The sequence below is a fragment of the Hemitrygon akajei genome, chromosome 21 (genome assembly GCF_048418815.1).
Source record: "Hemitrygon akajei chromosome 21, sHemAka1.3, whole genome shotgun sequence".
Taxonomy (NCBI): domain Eukaryota; kingdom Metazoa; phylum Chordata; class Chondrichthyes; order Myliobatiformes; family Dasyatidae; genus Hemitrygon; species Hemitrygon akajei.
Window position 1 is genome coordinate 12,950,666 of NC_133144.1, and position 20,176 is coordinate 12,970,841.

The following is a 20,176-nucleotide window of genomic DNA, read 5'->3' on the forward strand; positions in this document are numbered from 1 at the left end:
GTGTTCAGGCCCAGCAGTTTCAGCTTTCCAGTCAGGTGCTGAGGAATGATTGTGTTAAATGCTGAACTGAAATTTATTATCAGCATTCGAGTGTACGTGTCTTGTTTGTCCAGGTGGAGGGTGGTGGCGATGGCGTCGTCTGTTGAGCTGTTGGGACGATACGCGAACTGCAGGGGGTCCAGTGAGGGGGTAGCAAGGTCTTGATGTGCCTTATGACGAGCCTTTCGAAACACCTGTCCACCTATCTTATGGACTTTGCTTTCACACCACCAGAATTCGACCCTTAAGGGCATAAAACATCTTTCCTTGACCTGCTAAATGAATTACCCCTTTAAACTCATTGAGTATAGAAAATATGCAAATCTCTTTTCCTGAACTGTGTTTTCTGTCCAGGATTAGTCTGGGCTTCAATTTGTAGTGTTCGTATTAATAGTTTTGCATTTTATGCCATTACACTAATTTTTATTAACTACTAAGTATTACATTTGTGTGACAGCAGATGGGAGGAAGAACAATGCTGACCAGTTTGCAACAATTCCCTCAACAGGTGCCAAGAAAGAAGGTGCAGCTGGTTTCTTTAAAGGAGTTGGCAAAGGTCTAGTTGGAGTCGTTGCACGGCCAACTGGTGGAATCATTGACATGGCAAGCAGCACTTTCCAAGGAATCAAAAAGTAAGATGTACTGCACCAACAGAGTTCATTCAAATACTAGATTTAGAACAGGAGATGGTCACTTGGCCCCTGAAACCATTCCCTCAAGCATTGCTGATCTGATTATAAGCTTTAACAGCCCACAAAGCACTTCTGCCTCTTGCTGACTAAAGTAGATTTATTTTCAAAGTATGTATACAGAATAGAACTCTGAAATTCGTCCTCCTGTAAGCAGCTACAAAACAAAGAAACACAAGGAACCTGTTCAAAGAAAACATCAAACACCCTTAAAGAACAAATTGTACAAACAGCAAAAAATGAGCAAACGCCACATAGAATATCAAACATCAAACCAGGACACCAGTAGTAATCAGTTTAGTTTAGTTCAGTTCAGTGCCATGCCATTAGCTCACTGCAGGCCACAGGGCCACTCTTTGCCAAGGTGCCCCAGTCCACATCAAACCATTCAAAAACAGCAAAAAAAAGAATAATTGTAATCCAGAAACACATGCAATATGAACCCCAAAGTCTCTCAAAATGAGTCCACAGCCTCATCGATTAATCCTGGTACCGTGGATCCCAAGACATTTTTCCTCTAACAGCAACTAGCAAGAGGGAGAAGAAAACCGGTCAAACGTAGGCAGAGGGTGCTAAGCACCTGACCACCCTCCGCTCTCATCATCATCGACTTCAACTTTGCTCAGTGCCTCAGTTGGAGAGAAGTAATGAAGTCCCATCATGTCCCATGTCCAGGCTTCCAGGCCACCAGGCCCCCTCTACCTTAAAAGACTCTGCTTCTAGTGTCCACTGAGTTTGTGTTCCAAAAGCTCATATTTTTCAAGAGAATGTGTTTCCTCATGTGTCTTCAGCTGGTGACCCCTTATTTTTAAGCACTGACTATTACTCCTACAGTTTTCAGCAAGGCGAATGTCCTCTCCATACCCACCCTATCAAGACCCCTCAGGACTTTATGTTTCAATTCTTGTTCCGGACTTAAGTGGATACAAGCCTGGCTTGTACAACCTTTCCTTGTATGACCTCTATTCCAGCCATTCCAGGTATTATTCTATTAAATCTAATGCTTTTCAAGTTATAATTAAATAAGGACACTTTTATATGGTTCACAGTACTCAATATACCGTCCCTATTTTAATGCCAATCCCATAGAAATAAATAATCATGTTTTGTTAGTTTTTAATTACTTGTAAATTACTCTAAATTGGGAAATTGGTTTAATATACAATCGGCCCTCCTTATCTGCGAGTTCCGCATGCGCGGGCTCAACCAACCACGGATCGGGAAAACCCGGAAGTTCTCTCTCCAGCACTCGTTGGTTGAACATGTACAGACTATTTTTTCTTGTCATTATTCCCTAAACAATACAGTATAACAACTATTTACATAGCTTTTACGTTGTATTAGGTATTATAAGTAATATAGAGATGATTTAAAAGTATAGGCAGTCCCTGGGTTATGAACAAGTTCCGTTCCTGAGTCTGTCTTTAAGCCGGATTTGAAGTCGGAACAAGTACATCCGGTAATATTTAGCGTCAGTTAGTCAAGTGTTTTTCTTAGTATATAGTATATATTTTCCTTTCTATGCATATAAAACACTTAAGAAACATATGTATTTCAATAATTAAACCACTGCGTTGCTTAGTAATAATTGTAGCTTTCATCGGGGCAGTGCCTTTCACATGCTCCATTAAAATTGTTCTGATCTTTGACCAACTGTAGCCTAACGCTTTTCTAATGACCGATGGCATTTCACCTCTTTCTGATCGTTTTATTACTTCCACCTTATTTTCAATTGTGATGGTGTTTATTTTCGTGAAAAGAAACGCTGTGGATTCAGAGCTGTGCCGGTTCCTAAAGACTACCGCACTGAGACAGGTTAAATAAAGTCCGGTGTTCCGCTGGGTCCTAAAGACCAATGCACAGCAACAGGTTAAATAAGGAACTTGAGCATCCGCGTATTTTGGTATCTGCGGGGAGTCCCAGAACCAATCCCCCGCGGATAAGGAGGATCGACTGTAGTGTGTTATGAACCTCATAACTGGGTCACTTACCAGCAAAGATAGAGAGGTCCGCTGAAGTCTGATGGTACTATTTTTAAACGTTTTTATTTATAAAGGGGCACAAAAGTAAGGTTAATACAAACATTCAGATAATATACGTCGTCAATACTCAAACTAAAGCATGGGTATAGTAATAATCAACAATACGAAGTAGCTCTATCGTTTGTCTAGGGGTAAAACTATTGTCCGATGGAAATATCAAAGTCTCTGAAGTTCATGCAGGCTTTTAGCCTTTCGGAGACCGCTGGGGCTCACGTGTTGGAGAGAGAAAATAAACTTGCCAGCCTGTTGGACTCAAATCATTGAATCGGGAACGTGAGTTCCCCGTTGTCAGTTCGGAATCCTTTTCGGGGTTATCAGCCACTCGATTCCCTAGCTAGGGGAACTGAATCACACGTGGCTCCCGAACAGCTTCCCGTCCTTATGGGAGCGATGAGCGATGGTGTCTCCGTCTGGTGCGTCGCTGGCTTACTGCCTCCTGCTGTCCCCTTTTATCGTGACTGACAGATTTGTAGATGTCACTCAAGGTAGGGTGATACAATCCCCACCCCACATTGCCCGAGGGTGTCCATGTCCCTGATAGCTGGCACGTACTATAGAGTTGCAATTCACACAGGTGTCTCTAAGAACAATGGTCAGATACGTTGCATTGTCTCTCATTTCCTGGGTCCAAGACCCGAATTAATAGCGATCTTGCGATTCTCCGGAAGGAGGGGGCTGGTCCCGCACCCTTCGGCCCCTCAGAGCTGTGGTACATTCATAACACCTCCTTTCTTCAAAGCGTTTTCACCAGCGGTGAAACGAAGTAGTACAGAGTCTTACAGGATTTTAGAATCTAACACAATGCACAAGCTTTCCGTTTCACTACAGAGCTATACAGTTATACATTTAATTCAGCATCTAAACAGGTAACGAGTACAGTGGCACTTCCTTTAATATTGTTTTCTCTTGTACCTGACTAAAGGCTGGTAGCATCAGATTTCAACTTAACAGGCAGGTTCCAAGGGGGTTGTCTTTGTTATTCACATGCTTTGTCAAAATCCCGTACAGCCAGTTTTCCTATTTAAAATGGCGCCCCCATTAACCATCACCTTTTTTTCGGTGAGTTTCTACGGGAGGAACTCGAGTAGTTTGGCGGGGTAAACTCCCGTCCGCCTTATTCATAGGAGTTATCGTATCAACACCGGATCCCAGACCTAATTCATTCCTACCCAATTCTTTAGTTTTAAGCAAGTTGCTATTTTTCTCTTCAGGACCCGTCATGCTATTAGTTTCCAATTTAAGATCTGCAAGCGATCCCGCTTTTTCTAGACAGCCTGTCAAGTGCTGCCTGTTCACTCCACATCCTTGAATAACAATAGCGTGTGGGGCCCCGGCAGCTCTCGACTTACTCTGTAAGCGAGCTGCCGGGTTTAAAATTTTTTAATTCGATTTGGGAACTACAAACTTTCTGTTCCCTTCAATAATAATATTTATCCCCCCATGGTCGAGTTCCACTTTAAGGTTCACCACCCCTTCGTGTACAAACACCTGGGAACCCTCCCTTCCCCCAATTACCAGGGTTAACCCTGTCTTCACTGAACCCAGTCTATCTGACCCAAAAGGACGGCCATCTCGTTCAGCTGAATCAGATACCTCAGAACTTTTCTGAGCTCCGTGACTAGGTTCGGAACCACGTGCATCCCCATCCTGGACACTCTCAAACGGGACATTGACCTCTTCCAGGCTTTCAATACCTGTACCTTTTGCAAATTCCAAATTCCCTTGCTCCTCCCAGCTACTCTCTGGGCAACTCCCTTCCGGAGTAAACTCAACCCCGCGGGCTGAAACAACCTCATCTGCCAACCCAGCAGACCTCTCCAAGGCAGTGGCATCCTTTTCATCTAGGACTGCCTTCATCTCATTATCGGGAACACCTTGATAAGTCTCAACTTCTTCAAACTGGGCTGCCACCCCCGACAGATCATCCATGTCCAACTCTGGACCTTTTAACAGCTTTTTCCGTTTCTCATCTTTATTTCCTACCTCTAGGACCTTTCTCTTCGCTAAGGGGAGATCTATCTCCTCTCCCTTCCCCCTTTCACGTTACTATTCCTCGTTTTACCACCCTCTAAACCCTCGTGGCACAGGGTCGGTAAAGACGTCTTGGCCAAATCAAAACTGGCCAATTTTAAACTGCTCCCGTTCTCAGCTGCCGTTTTCGACAGGCTGCGAGTGACCGCGCATGCGGTATAGCTCGGGGACGCTATGGGCGGGGCCTCAACACGCACCGGTCGGTGGGTCATAGTCATGGCTGACCAAATCCTACCCCCGGCTAAATCGTTCCCAAGGAGGACGTCCACGTCAGTTCTCGGGAATTCTGATGGCACCCCTATTTCAACTGATCCATACACCAGCTCACAATCCAAAATGACCCTACGTAACGACACCATTTCTGTCCATTTTCCTATTCCTCTCAGGGCTACCTCGCCCGTCTGAGGTCCGAATTGTAATACGTTACGGCTAATTAATGATAGCTCCGCCCCCGTGTCTCCAAATCCGTACGGGAATTGGTGGGTCCCCCTCCCTCACAGACATGGTTCCGTGTGACAGATAAATCTCAGACCCCTCGCGCTCTCTGCTTACCCGGGACCCTCTTGCCGATTTTCTGATTACTACTGCACACCCGATAGGGACCGCTGCTTTCCCTTTTTCTGGCTCCTTTCTCGGAGCAAAGCACCTGGATGCAATATGTCCTCCCTTCCCACAATTAAAACAGGTCAAGCCCGGAAATCTCGGGCCGCCTGGCCTTTCCCCCTCAACCTTACCACTAGTTCCCGGCGGGACCTCTGCCTCAGCCGGCGGGCTTTCTCTACCGTTCCCACGGTCTCTCTGGTAACTTTTATTCGAGCAAAACTTTGTCTTGTGGGTTAGGGCATATTCATCTGCGAACCTAGCAATTTCTGAGATGGACTTATTCGGCTTCTCATTCAAATACATCAGGATCTCCTCCGGAACACACCCTTTTAATACTTCAATCAAAAATAACTCCCTGATACGCCCATAATCCCCGTCCACTGTTTCTGCGGTGCACCAACGGTCCAAGAGCACCCCCTTCTCATGGGCAAACTCGGTATACGTCTGATTCCACCCTTTTCGTAAATTTCTGAACCTTTGTCTATAAGCTTCAGGTACTAGCTCGTAACTCCGGAGAATGGCCTCCTTTACTTTGGCATAATTCTCCGCTTCCCCCTCCTCGACGGACAACGCCGCATATACTCGTTGTGCCTTCCCTTTTAACACACTTTGTAACAACGCCACCCACTGCTCTTTGGGCCACTTCTGATTTACTGCCACCTTTTCAAAAAGCAAGAAATAACTATCAACATCCGACTCTTTGAATGGAGGTACTACCCTTAACTCCCGACTAACATTAAACCTCTCCTCTCGGTCTAACCCTTGATCTCTTCGCTCTTTCCTTAACTTCTCCATCTCCAAGTCATGTTTCCTCTGTTTTTCTGCCTCCTCATACTCCCTCTCCTTCTCAGCTCTTTCCCTCTCCTTCTCAGCTCTTTCTTTCTCTTTTTCAGCTGCTTCTAGCTCCTTTAGCTGGAGCTCATGATCCCGTATCACCTTTAATTCCTTTAGTTGGAATGTCTGCTCCCTTTCTTTCTCTTTCTCAGTTGCTTCCAGCCCCTTTAGCTGGAGCTCATGATCCCGTTTCACCTCTAATTCCTTTAGTTGGAACGCCTGCTCCCTTTCTTTCTCTCTCCCAGCCCTTTCTTTCTCCTTCTCAGCTGCTTCCAGCTGCTTTACTTTAAATTCATGTTCCAACCTTAATTTCTCCAACTCTTAACTGATCCGTCCCACTCGCTGGTACCTTTTCAGGGATATTTTCCAAATCCTCAGCTGCAAACACCTTCTTCCCAATGTAATACTGAGTTATGACCCTTCGCACTTCCCGCTTTTTCATTGATGACCTCACCTCTGTGAGGCTTAACCCCTTCGCCAGATTTACCAAGTCTAATTTTGTAGCCGCCTCTAGCGCCCTCAGAGTCGGGTTTTCCATAAATTCATCCACGTTCATCTTTGCTGGTTTCCCGTCTGGCTACCTGCGTACCAGATCCAAATTTTTTGACTTGCAAACCCAATTCACTGACCACCCAATTTGGTATCAAATCCCAGACGAGCCCCCACATTGTTATGAACCCCATAACTGGGTCACTTACCAGCAAAGATAGAGAGGTCCGCTGAAGTCTGATGGTACTATTTTTAAATGTTTTTATTTATAAAGGGGCACAAAAGTAAGGTTAATACAAACATTCAGATAATATACGTCATCAATACTCAATCTAAAGCATGGGTATAGTAATAATCAACAATACGAAGTAGCTCTATCGTTTGTCTAGGGGTAAAACTATTGTCCGATGGAAATATCAAAGTCTCTGAAGTTCATGCAGGCTTTTAGCCTTTCGGAGACCGCTGGGGCTCACGTGTTGGAGAGAGAAAATAAACTTACCAGCCTGTTGGACTCAAATCATTGAATCGGGAACGTGAGTTCCCCGTTGTCAGTTCGGAATCCTTTTCGGGATTATCAGCCACTCGATTCCCTAGCTAGGGGAACCGAATCACACATGGCTCCCGAACAGCTTCCCGTCCTTACGGGAGCGATGAGCGATGGTGTCTCCGTCTGGTGCGTCGCTGGCTTACTGCCTCCTGCTGTCCCCTTTTATCGTGACTGACAGATTTGTTGATGTCACTCAAGGTAGGGTGATACAATCCCCACCCCACATTGCCCGAGGGTGTCCATGTCCCTGATAGCTGGCACGTACTATAGAGTTGCAATTCACACAGGTGTCTCTAAGAACAATGGTCAGATCCGTTGCATTGTCTCTCATTTCCTGGGTCCAAGACCCGAATTAATAGCGATCTTGCGATTCTCCAGAAGGAGGGGGCTGGTCCCGCACCCTTCGGCCCCTCAGAGCTGTGGTACATTCATAACAAGTGAAAATTTGTCTTGCATTCCATTCATACAGATCAATTCATTTTAACAGTGCACTGAGGTAGCACAACCTAAAACAATAGCAAACTGCACCATGACATGTTACAGTAGAAGTGCAATGCAGGTAGACAGTAAGGTGCAAGGTCAAAACAAAATAGGTCGCGAAGAGAAGAGTTTATTTAATCATACTATGAAACAGTTCAGTAGTATCATAACAGTGGGATAGTAGCTGTCCTTGAATCTGGTGGCACGTGCTTTCAGGCTTTTGTATTCTCTGCCCAGTGGGAGGGGAGAAGAGAGATGTCCAGGGTGGGTGGTTTCTTTGACTTATACTGGCTGTCTTCCAGAGATGGTGAGAAGTGTAGACAGAGTTCAGTTAGTGGAGGATGGTTTTTGTGATGTGCTAAACTGTGAGCTTATGGTCATGTATGGAGCAGTTGCCATTCCAAGCCATTGCGCTTCCAGATAGATTCTTCTCTATGATGCATCAGTAAAGATCTGAGGGTTGAAGGAGGACGTGTAAAATTTCTTTGGAATTAGAGATGGTGGTAAGCTTTTGATGACTGTGGCTTCAACATGGTTGTGGAGCAGATTAGATGAGCCAAATGTCTAATTCTGCTCCAGTCTCTTATGGCCTTATGAACCAAGGCAGGCTATGGTGCTGTTCACTCTTAGGAATTCGAAGGTCTCAATCTTCTCCACCTCAGCACAGTTAATATAAATGGGAATGGCTCAGTACCCCCTTCACTGAAGTCAATGATGGAGCTCTTTTGTTTTGCTGACATTGAGATCCATGAATAGGACACTGAGGTCCCTCTGTATCTCAGAGCTTTGCAGGCTCTCACCATTTTAAACTCATAATTTATTTTTCTTCCAAATTGGGTAGTTTCAACTCTTCCTACATTATATTAATTTCCTGGATCTTTTCCCATTGGCTTAACCTATCAATGTTGCTTCTGTAGCCTCCATGTGTCCTCTTCACAACTTAGTTTCCTTCATCCAACTCATTCAGCTAAATTATAAAAGGTGGCTGTGCTACACACTGGTTAATTTTGCCAACTACAGAAAAAAGACATTCGTGCGTATACTTCCCTATTAGCTCATTAATCTTGAACTCACGCACGTATGTAACTTCCTACACCATGAACTTTGACACCTTATCAATGTATAAATAGGCCAAAGACAATTCCCATTTGAATTTTTAAAAGTACCCTGTATCTTTAATAATGGCTTTTGTTCAAATCCTTACGGCAGACGTGAAGGCAGCTGGCCTTAGTCTCTTAGTTACTGTCTCCAGTGACTCTGCTTTTGAAGTATCCCTTTTGTGTAATTATTGTTGTAATTTTGTGTAATTATCTGATTTTTTTTTAAAAAAACACAGTTCTCTTTAAAGTTAGTTGTAATAAAATAGAGTTAAACAAAATCAGGTTTGTTATCACCATGTCATAAAACTTGTTAACTTAGGAGTTCAATGCAATACATAATATAGAAGAAAAAGAAAATAAATGAAGGTAAATAAGTAAATCATTTACAGTATATGTATATTGAATAGATTAAAAGTCCTGCAAAAACAAATAATATATTCAAAAAGTGAGGTAGTGTTCATGGGTTCAATGACCGTTTAGGAATTGGATGGCAGAGAGGAAGAAGCTGTTCCTGAATCGCTGAGTGTGTGCCTTCGGGCTTCTGTACCTCCTTCCTGGTGGTAACAATGGGAAAAGGGCATGCCCTGGGTGCTGAGGTTCCTTAATAATGGACACTGCCTTTCTGAGACACCGTTCCTTGATAAATGAAATATGATGATTTTGAGTACAAAAGGCCAGTAAATATTAGTTTATTGTACATTAAATCTTTATTGCTATCATCCAATGTACATCATGTGTATTCATGAGGAGCACAACATCAATTATGATGGAGAATATTTTAAATTTTAATGCACAATAGACCTTGAAAATACTCATGCTTGATTACTTCAAAATGTATTTGCTTCAGCAACTTTCATTTGACCCTTTTGGTAAATCTTGAGTTTAATGAAATAGTCAGGTACTAGATAAGGAATTATAGTTAACCATCATTTGTTTATACAGGGTGGCAGAATCGACTGAAGATGTGAGTAAACTCCGCCCTCCTCGATATATTCATGACGATGGGATTATTAGGCCCTACAATCGAAGAGAATCTGAGGGTTGTCACCTGTTTGAGGTAAGCTATGCTGCTAATCATTGAAAAGCAGAAAAATTAAATTACTGAATTGTAATAGGTATACAAAATCTTGAGTTTTCTGAAACATGAAGCTTCAACTCTCAAGTTGTTCTGCCATCAAATTCTGGCATTTAAGATGGCATAAGTGAAACATGATGGCATTGACTGTTTTGAACTTGCTGATCGGTCCTTCCTAGCTCTGTGCTCTTAACTGGGTGTATTTCCACTCCCCGCACTCTGGGTGTGTTTCCACTCCCAACTCTGAGCTGGTTCCATTCCCACTCTACTCTCATTTAGTTGGGTCCATCCCCGCTCCCGCCTTCTCTGAACTGTGTTTGCTCATACCATCAAAGGTTGAATAACCTTTTTCTGCATTTTCCCGGCTTTGACAGCTGCTGTGGAATGGGTGTGCTTGGTCGTGGCTGAGTGTAATATCACCATAGATTTGATGTCTCATTTTTCTCATGTGTAGCACCTGTACAGATGGTGATTTTCCATAGTACAACGGTATCATCTGTGCATGCACCAGGAAATGCAGGCTGCTAAAATAAATTTTGTGTTGATTTATTTACCTTTTCATCCATACAATTTTCTTGACTTTTGTTCTGTATCTCATTTTTGGGGAGAGATTTGTGACTCCATTGAGGGCATATTTCCACAACCCAAAAACTGTCATAAGCTTCATTTGCTGAAGTTCTGACATACTGCTTGAAGAGAATTTTATTTCTTTAATTGCCTTTTTTTTTGGATGTTTTGTTTGCTGATCCCAAGTGCTCCCATTTTAGTAATATCTATGAATCTGATCACTCTCATTATGTCCCAAGATAATGCTCAAAAGTCTGTCGTTGGGATTTCACCATTAGCTGTAAGTTGTTAGCTGATTTGCTGGGACAGTGGAAGATGTCAGTTACCAATTATCTTGTGCAATTTCCATTCATTGTTGTTGCATTTCATTCGTGCACTAATCCAGCAAGACAACTTTAATTTAAAAAAAATAGAAAACCTACAGCATAATACAGGCCCTTTGGCCCATGAAGTTGTGCCGAACATGTCCCTGCCTTAGAAATTGCCAGGTTTACCCATAGTCCTCTATTTTTCTAAGGTCTGTGTACCTATCCAAAAGTCTCTTAAAAAACCCTATCATATCCGCCTCCACCACTGTTGCCAGCAGCCCATTCCACTCACTCACCATTTCCTGCATAAAAAGACTTACCCCTGACATCTCCTCTGTACCAGTGGCATATCTAAGGTATGGCATGTGCCCTGGGCACCACTGAGCAGTTTCTATTAAAGTCATCCTCGGATAGTGAAAAAAGAATTTTCTTCAGATATATGATCTGTCTTTGATTATCGTGAATGAGAAGCACTAGGATGGCCTTATTTCAGAGCATTGTGTAAGAAGACCGTGAAACATTACTTCACAAAGAAGAAGTAAAGTGGAGCGGAAGGACGGAAGAAACAAAAGTTGGAGGCGGAGGAAGCCAAGAAGTCAAGCAAGTTCTTCGTGCCCTTCTTGGAAAAGCCCTGATCAAGTAGTTCGACACGTTCCATGGAGTCACCTGCACTTGCTACAAGTCTGTTAGAATCTGAAGGTGGATCAAGTACAAATGTGTCACAAGCCGAGGAGAAAGTCAAGTCAGATAAATCCAAGTATGACGAGATTAAGAGTGAGGCTGCCACAGAGAACGTGGACATGACAGGAGGGGAAGACGATGGTGGTGGTGGTGGTGATGTTCAGTCTATTGACGAGATTGAACCTGACGACACTGAACCTAGTGAACTGGATGGTGTCAAAGAGCCTTGAACTGTCATACCAGAAGTGATTGAACAGCATGACATTGGGCTTCAGAAGTTCGACAAGGACACTGGAAAAGCAATTCTGCCTGACGCGTTGAGAACAGAAATAATATAGCTGGGTTTGAAGTATTTCAAGAACAGTGAGGGGTCTTTCCTACCAACAAATAACCACTCAATGAACAAAACTTGGTTCAAGAGGAAATTGGGAAATGGTTGTGGTGAGGAAGTGACTCGCACCTGGCTGGTCGATTCCCCTTCTAAAAAGTCTGCATTTTGTATTTGTTGTCTTCTCTATTCCCGGTCAGACCATCAATCCTCATTGGAGCAGGAAAGTGGATTCAACCAGTGGAAAGCACCTGGAAGGATTAGTGTTCATGAAAATGCCAAGAATCATTGGGAATGCTTCACACAGTGGAAAGGAATTTAGCTGGGAACAGAGGAGTTATTGACACTGTATTTCAGTTACAGATTGAGAAGGAAATACCGAAGTGGTGTGATATCTTGACGAGAATCCTTCACTGCATAAAATTCCTTGCGACTCAGAACCTGGCTTTGCGAGGACACAGGGAGTCACTTCAGCTAGACGATGACTCCAATGTGGGAAATTTCCTTGGCTTACTGAAACTACTGGCCATCTTTGACCCTGTCATAAAAGAACACCTCACTCATTTGGAAAGTCATCCTGGATCCACGTCTTATCTTTCACCGGGTGTTCAGAACGAATTCATCCACATGATGGCATCCACTGTTCGCCAGAGTTTACTGAGAGGCATTCGTAAAGCCAAGTACTATGGTCTCATGTTCAACTCGACTCCTGATCAGGCACACTGTGAGCAAATATCAGAAGTAGTGAGGTATGTGGAAGTTGATTTTGAGAGGAAAACAGTCGTGTTAGAGAGTCCTTCCTTGGTTTTATCCAGATAAGCCAGAAGGATGCTGAGAGCTTAGTTGAAGACATCTTGAAACAGCTAGAGAAGGACGAAATGGAGCTACCAGATTGTCGGTCACAGTGCTATGACAACGCTGCTGTGATGGCGGACACAGAAATGGTGTTCATCAAAGAATAAGTGAGAAAAACAACCTGGCAGTGCTTGTGAATTGCGACAATCACTCACTCAACTTGGTGGGTGTAAATGCAGCGAAGCAGGATACAATGATGGTCAAGATTTTTGGAACCATAGAAGCTCTCTACGTGTTTTTCTTTCATTCAATACAGCGATGGGGAAAAACTCAAAAACGCCGTGCCTGTGGTTGTTAAGTCGGAGTCCGAAACCAGGTGGAGTGCAAGGACAGAAGCAGTGAAGCCCGTCAACAAGTATCTTGAGGAGATACTTCAAGTTCTCCAGGAGATGATAGACAGTGAAAACAAGACCAATGAAACAAGAAGTGATGCAAGACAGCTGTACAATCGCATGTTGAGTTATAATTTTCTGATTTTGCTAGGATTTTGGAACAAAGTACTTAATCGCATTGACCGTATTCAAAAGAGGCTGCAGGATCCTAGCATGAACTTCCATGATGCTGCCCTGGATTTAAAAGCCCTCCGAGATAATTTTTATGATGAAAGAGAAGCGTTGGTCAGTGAGTCACTTGAAGAAGGAGTCGGTCTCTGTCAGGAGTGGAATATTGAATTTGAAAGACGTCAGAGATGAAAGAAACGAATGGCTGATGGGAACTCGAGAGACGCTGGGTTAAAAGCTAAGGAGGAAATGGAAAGTCATGAAGGGAACACTCGACCGTCTTCACAGAGAAATGGACGAAAGGCTCGCTCGTTTGCACAACACTGACGCCAAGTTTGGGTTCCTTCTCGATGTCGAGGGACTGTGTTACGGTGACAGTAATGACCTAAAGAAGAAGTGTGAAAATTTGTGCAAATTGTTGATGGACAGCAGCTATATGAAGAAATTTTGGATTGCAGAATGTTGCTATCAAGGCGGGTCAACATAAAAATATCAAGACCTGAAGAGCTTCTTGAATTTATTGTTTGGTATGAAGATGAGAGCATCTTCCCTAATCATCGTATTGCTATTCAGATAATGCTAATCATAGCAGTTTCCATCACCAGCTGAGAGAGATCATTCAGCAAGTTAAAACTAATACTTTCGTATTTGAGAGCCTCCACGGGTCAAGGCAGAATCTGTGATCTTGCTCTGCTGAGCGTAGAAAAAGAAGAAACTGAAAAAACTGACTTTGATCACATCATAGACCAATTTGCATCAGTAAGAGCAAGGAAGGCAGTTATAATTTTCATGTAGTGCCATAATTTGTTAATTAAAAGATTAATGAGCTTGACTTGTATTTTTGAGCTGATATTATGGTAAAGTTATCTAAAAGATGGGTGTCAGATGTTTGGACAGGGGTGCAATTTCAGTGCTTGCCATAGGCACTATTTTCCATAGATACGCCCCTGTCTGTACCTACTCCCCAGCACCTTAAACCTGTGTCCTCTTGTGGCAACCATTTCAGTCCTGGGAAAAAGCCTCTAAATATCCACATGATCAATGCCTCTCATCATCTTACACGCTTCTATCAGGTCACCTCTCATCCTCCGTCGTTACAAGGAGAAAAGGCTGATGTCACTCAACCTATTCTCATAAGGCATGCTCCACAATCCAGGCAACTTCCTTGTAAATCTCCTCTGCACCCTTTCTTTGGCTTCCACATCCTTCCTGTAGTGAGGCGACCAGAACTGAGCACAGTACTCCAAGTGGGGTCTGACCAGGGTCCTATATAGCTGCAACATTACCTCTCGGCTCCTAAATTCAATTCCACGATTGGTGAAGTGCAATACACCGTACACCTTCTTAATCACAGAGTCAACCTGTGCAGCTGCTTTGAGTGTCCTATGGGCTTGGACCCCAAGATCCCTCTGATCCCCCACACTGCCAAGAGTCTTACCATTAATACTATATTGTGCCATCATATTTGACCCACCAAAATGAACGACTTCATAATTACATGGGTTGAACTCCATCTGCCACTTCTCAGCCCAGTTTTGCTTCCTATCAATGTCCCGCTCAGCCCTCCACAACACCACCAACCTTTGTCATCAGCAAACTTACTAACCCATCCCTCCACTTCCTCATCCAGGTCATTTATAAAAATCACAAAGAGTAGGGGTCCCAGAACAGATCCCTGAGGCACACCACTGGTCACCGACCTCCATACAGAATATGACCCGTCTACAACTACTCTGCCTTCTGTGGGCAAGCCAGTTCTGGATCCACAATGCAATGTCCCTTTGGATCCCATGCCTCCTTACTTTCTCAATAAGCCTTGCATGAGGTACCTTATCAAATGCCTTGCTGAAATCCATATACACTACATCTACTGTTCTTCCTTCATCAATGTGTTTAGTCCCATCCTCAAAAAATTCATTCAGGCTCGTAAGCCACAACCTGCCCTTGACAAAGCCATGCTGACTATTCCTAATCATATTATACCTCTCCAAATGTTCATAAGTCCTACCTGTCAGGATCTTCTCCATCAACTTATCAACCACTGAGGTAAGACTCACTGGCCTATAATTTCCTGGGCTATCTCTACTCCCTTTCTTGAATAAAGGAACAACATCCGGAACCTCTCCCATCCCCATTGTTGATGCAAAGATCATCGCCAGAGGCTCAACAATCTCCTCCCTCACCTCCCACAGTAGCCAGGGGTACATCTCATCCGGTCCTGGCGACTTATCCAATGTGATGCTTTCCAAAAGCTCCAGCACATCCTCTTTCTTTTAGTTTAATGTCAACCCTTCCCATGACATTAGCCCCCTTTAGAGCTACGAGTTCTGCCACCACAGTGGAGGATCCAGCCAGCAGCACTGCCCCTATGAGCTCCTTTCCTGTTGCTGACAGCACATCCATCTGGCCTGTGGCTCTCTATCTCTATGTAGCAAGCACTCGCCTGTTAAAACCTCTTCTACCTATCCTACTAAAAATGTTTCTTCGACCTAACTTTCTCTTCCCAGGTGTTTCCTTCTGCAGTATCTAACACATTTATGCAATGCACACAAAATGCTGGAGGAGATCAGCAGGCCATCAGAAGACAACAGTCCACTCTGCCTTCAAATTTACCTGGTCTATTTCTGACACTTCCCTCCCCTTTCCGGGTCTCTCTGTCTCTTCTCTGGAGACAACTTCTCTACTGATGTCTATTATAAACCCACTGACTTTCTATACCTCTTCCCACCCTGTAACTTGTAAAAAATGCCTTCCCCTTCTCTCAATTCCTCCGTTTCACCTGCATCTGCTCTCAAAATGAAGCCTTTCATTCCAGAATTAAGATGTCCTCCCCCCTCAAAGAAAGAGGCTTCCCTTCCTCCACCATCAACGCTGCCCTCAACAGCATCTCTTCCATTTCACGCATGTTTGCCCTCACTTCATCCACCCGCCAGCCCACCAGGGATAGGGTTCTTCTTGGCCTCACCTACCACCCCTCCAGCCTCCGCGTCCAGCACATAATTCTCCCCGTAACTTCCACCTTCTCAAGTAGGATCCCATCACCAAGCACATCTTTACCTCCAGCCTCCTCCCCCCACTTTCTGCTTTCCGCAGGGATTGCTCCCTATGCAACTCCCTTGTCCATTTGTCCCTCCCCATTGATCTCCCTCCTGGCTCTATCTTTGTAAGCAGAACAAGTAGTACACCTGCCCCTACACCTTCTTACTCACTACCATTTAGGGCCCCAAACATTCCTTCCAGGTAAGGCGACACTTCACCTGTGAGTCTGTTGGGGTCATCTACTATGTGTGATGCTCCTGGTATAGTGAGACCCAAAGTAGATTGGGAGACTGCTTCGCTGAGCACCTATCTCTGCCAGAAAAAACAGGATCTCCCAGTGGCCAACCATTTTAATTCTACTTTCCATTTCCATTCCAACATGTCAGTCTATGGCCTCCCCTACTGTCACGATGAGGCTGCACTCAGTTTGGAGGAGCAATACCTTATATTCCATCTGGGTAGCCTCCAACCTGATGGCATGAGCATCGATTTCTCAAACTTCCAGTAATGACTCCCCTCATTATTCCCCATTCCCATTTCCCCCTCTCATCTTATCTCCTTACCTGTCCATCACCTCCTGGTGCTCCTCCCCCTTTTCTTTCTTCCATGACATTCTGCCCTCTCCAATCAGTTTTCCCCTTCTCCAGCCATGTATCTCTTTCACCAATCAACTTCCCAGCTCTTTGCTCCCCTCCCCCAGTTTCACCTATCACCTTGTGTTTCTTCCTCCCTTCCCCCCCCATCTTCTTACTCTGACTCCTCATATTTTTCCCCCAGTCCTGATGAAGGGTCTCGCACCAAAACGTCGACTGTACTCTTTTCCAAGTTTCTCCAGCATTTTGTGTGTGTTGTTTGGTTTTCCAGCATCTGCAGATTTTCTCTTGTTTGTGATTAGTTTCTAACACTTTTATAATGGATTTAACTTTGGGCATATATTATATCTTCCAGTGCTGTTCTCTAATGGTTGCTGAGTGCTCTCCCCATGTTTGACAGTTCTGCAGTGGCACACAGAATGTGGAATATGAACTATTCCACATTAAACACAGGGTCATTAACTCATAACAGCCATGCCACACAGTCTACACCTGGGAAGTCCCAGTACCACAGCAGTATATTTTGTTGAGTAGTATCTATTGTCCTCTGTATCTTTCTCTCTAGACATTAGCTTCCTCTATTGTAATATTTCACTTGTTGCAATACACTTGTAGCTCACTTCAATTGTTTGCATGATTTGTGTTTTTTCACTTTCTTTTGTGCATTGGGTGTTGGACTATCTATTTTTTTTCTTTAATTTGGATTCTTTCAGGTTTCTTCCTTTGTGGCTACCTGTAAGCAAAATAAATCTCAAGGTTGTGTAATTTATACATTCTTTGATAATAAATGTGCTTTGAATCTTTGAATACATGTGCTAGGAATGCATTGTGTCTGGCAGGATCATAGTGAGTGGAGAAACCAGTGTGCATTTGTTCTCAGAGTTCTTTTCTCAGTCTTCTTTCCAAAAAAGGGGCTTTCTCTCGTTCAATCCAATATCACAGACCACAAAGTAAGTGGCACCACTCTGCTTTATTCTAAGTCACAGTTTTGTGGTGCCTTTCTGTGTAAAATAGAACATAATGTGTCTCTGCCATCACTTGAAATTCAACAAGCAATCTACTGAAGGAATTCAGTGGATCAAGCAGCATCTGTGGGAGGAAATGAATTTTCCTACAATTAGACAGTTCCTTCCCACCTCCACACCCCCCACAGCGTGCTTGACTCACACCTTCCTCCAGCAGACTGTTTGTTGCTCCATACCTACATCTGTAGTTTCTTGTGCCACTTAATGTTCTCCTTTCTGTGATGCAGGCTTTCAGCACCCAAATTTATAGCCTGCCATCTCGAGCATTTCCAATGATTCTTTCACCACTCTGTTTTCCTCACTTTATTTCATCATAAGCTCACTTCTCTCATAAAACAGTTCAAAATGCAATTTATTCCCATTTAAGAAAATTTAGCATCGGGGTGGCCCAGCAATCAGCTTTCACTGTTACTTTCCTCCAGCGCTCCAGTTTTCTTCAACATTTCAAAGAGTGCTGTTAGATTAACTGCAAATTGATCTTGTAACAGGTGGGTTCTCTTGTGTGAGAGAGAGAATATTTATAAGAAATGCAGAGAAAGTGACTGATGCAATCTTCCTGAGAGCCAACCAAGACATTGGGCCAAGGGCCTCCCTCTATTTCAAATGAGAAATTTGAGGGGCTGTGCTTAAATAAATGTTCCACATCGAGCCCCCTGAACCTACTGATGGATAGACCTCAATGACAAAAAACATTTTTTCTTAGATAAAAAGATCTTCATCTCAGCCATCAATTCCATTATCCAAATTATTGGCATATAATGTAAAAAGGAGCAGTCCTAATACTGACCCCTGCAGAACCAATCTCTAGTCACCAGCAGACCAGAAAAGGCTTCCTTTATTCCTACTCTTCAACTTCTGCCAGTCAGCCAATCCTCTATCTATGCTAGTTTTTCCTGTAATACCCTTGGCTTGTATCTTGTTAAGCAGCCTCATATGTGGAACCTTGTCAAAGGCCTTCTGAATATCCAAGTACACAATATCTACCAATTCTCCTTTGTTTATCCTGCTTGTTATTTCCTCAAAGATTTCCACAGATTTTTCCTTAAAGAAACAATGCTAACTTTGGTCTATTTTATCATGTGCCTACAAGTGCCCTGCGACCTCACCCTTAACGATCAACTCCAATATCTTTCCAGCCACTGTCAGGCTAACTGCCCTATACTTTCCTTTCCTCTGCCTCCCTTTTTAAAGAGTGAATTTGCAATTTTCTAGTCCTCCAGAGCCATGCCAGAAACCAGATTTTTATTAATGTTTCCACAACTTCTTCATCTACCTCTTTCAGAAGCTTGGAGTGTAGTCCATCTGGTCCATGTGGCTTATCAACATTCAGACCTTTCACCTTCACAAGCACCTTCTCTCTAGTAATAGCAATTGCACTCACTTCTGTCCCCTGACACTCTCAATCTTCTGGCATTCTGTTAGTGTCTTTCACAGTGAAAATAATACTTAGTTAGTTCATCTGCCATTTCCTTATCCTGTATTATTGTCTCTCTTGGCAACAAGCACCCACCTGATTTTCCCAATCTACCTGTACCTGCATATTGTAATCCTTTGTGACTACCAGAGATTTGTGGTACCAGAGTTATAAATGAGTCATTTTTCTGGCTGGTGAGATATAACATATGGTTTACTGCAAGGATTGTTGCTGGGACCTCTATTTATTCACGATATTCATGAAGGCGATAAAGGTATCATTGCTAATTATGTTGATTAAACAAAAGGTAGGTAGGAAAGTAAGTTGTAAAGAGGATATAAAAGCTACAAAAAAAGGAACACAGGTTACGAGTGAGGTTACAGTACAGAGGATTGATACCTCGAGCCCTGTCACAGTTTAATCTGATGGTTCTGTTGTATTTTATATTTATTAGATTTTTCACATTTGTAGTTTATATTTTTATTCAAAGTTTTAGGTGTGTGCATACATATACATATATCTAGGGTGCCTAAGACTTTTGCACAGTACTGTAGTAATTTTATGTATTGCTCTGTACTGCTGCAAAAAAAATCATGTGATGATAAACCTGATTCTGATATGGGTCTCTATTGTGGACTGAGAGTTCGAAGGGGCAGAGAGAAGGGAATCATGGTTGGGAAAAGTGGAAAGGAGAGGAAAGGTTGTGGGAAGCACCAGAGAGACATTCTGCAATGATCAGTAAACCAATTGTTTAGAATCAAATGACTTTGCCTGGTGTCTCGGGGCTTGGTGTGTCTGCACCCACGCCACCCCCTGCCACTGGCAGTCCTTCACCACCTGTCCCGTGCCCCTCCCGCGGTGCTTCACCCTAGCCATCCCCAATATCCTTTGCTCCTACCAGATTTATAAGCCTTTTTTCCACTTCACATGGACAAAT

At 43.4% G+C, this 20,176-nt stretch overlaps 1 protein-coding gene across 1 annotated transcript in view; it reads left to right on the forward strand.

Annotated features, from left to right (window-relative positions):
- Positions 1-20,176, forward strand: part of vps13c (vacuolar protein sorting 13 homolog C) — a 389,552-nt gene that overhangs the window by 330,247 nt on the left and 39,129 nt on the right. The window contains 2 exon segments of the mRNA XM_073024838.1: positions 548-671; positions 9,797-9,911. Of these exon segments, the coding sequence (XP_072880939.1) occupies positions 548-671; positions 9,797-9,911 (239 nt within the window).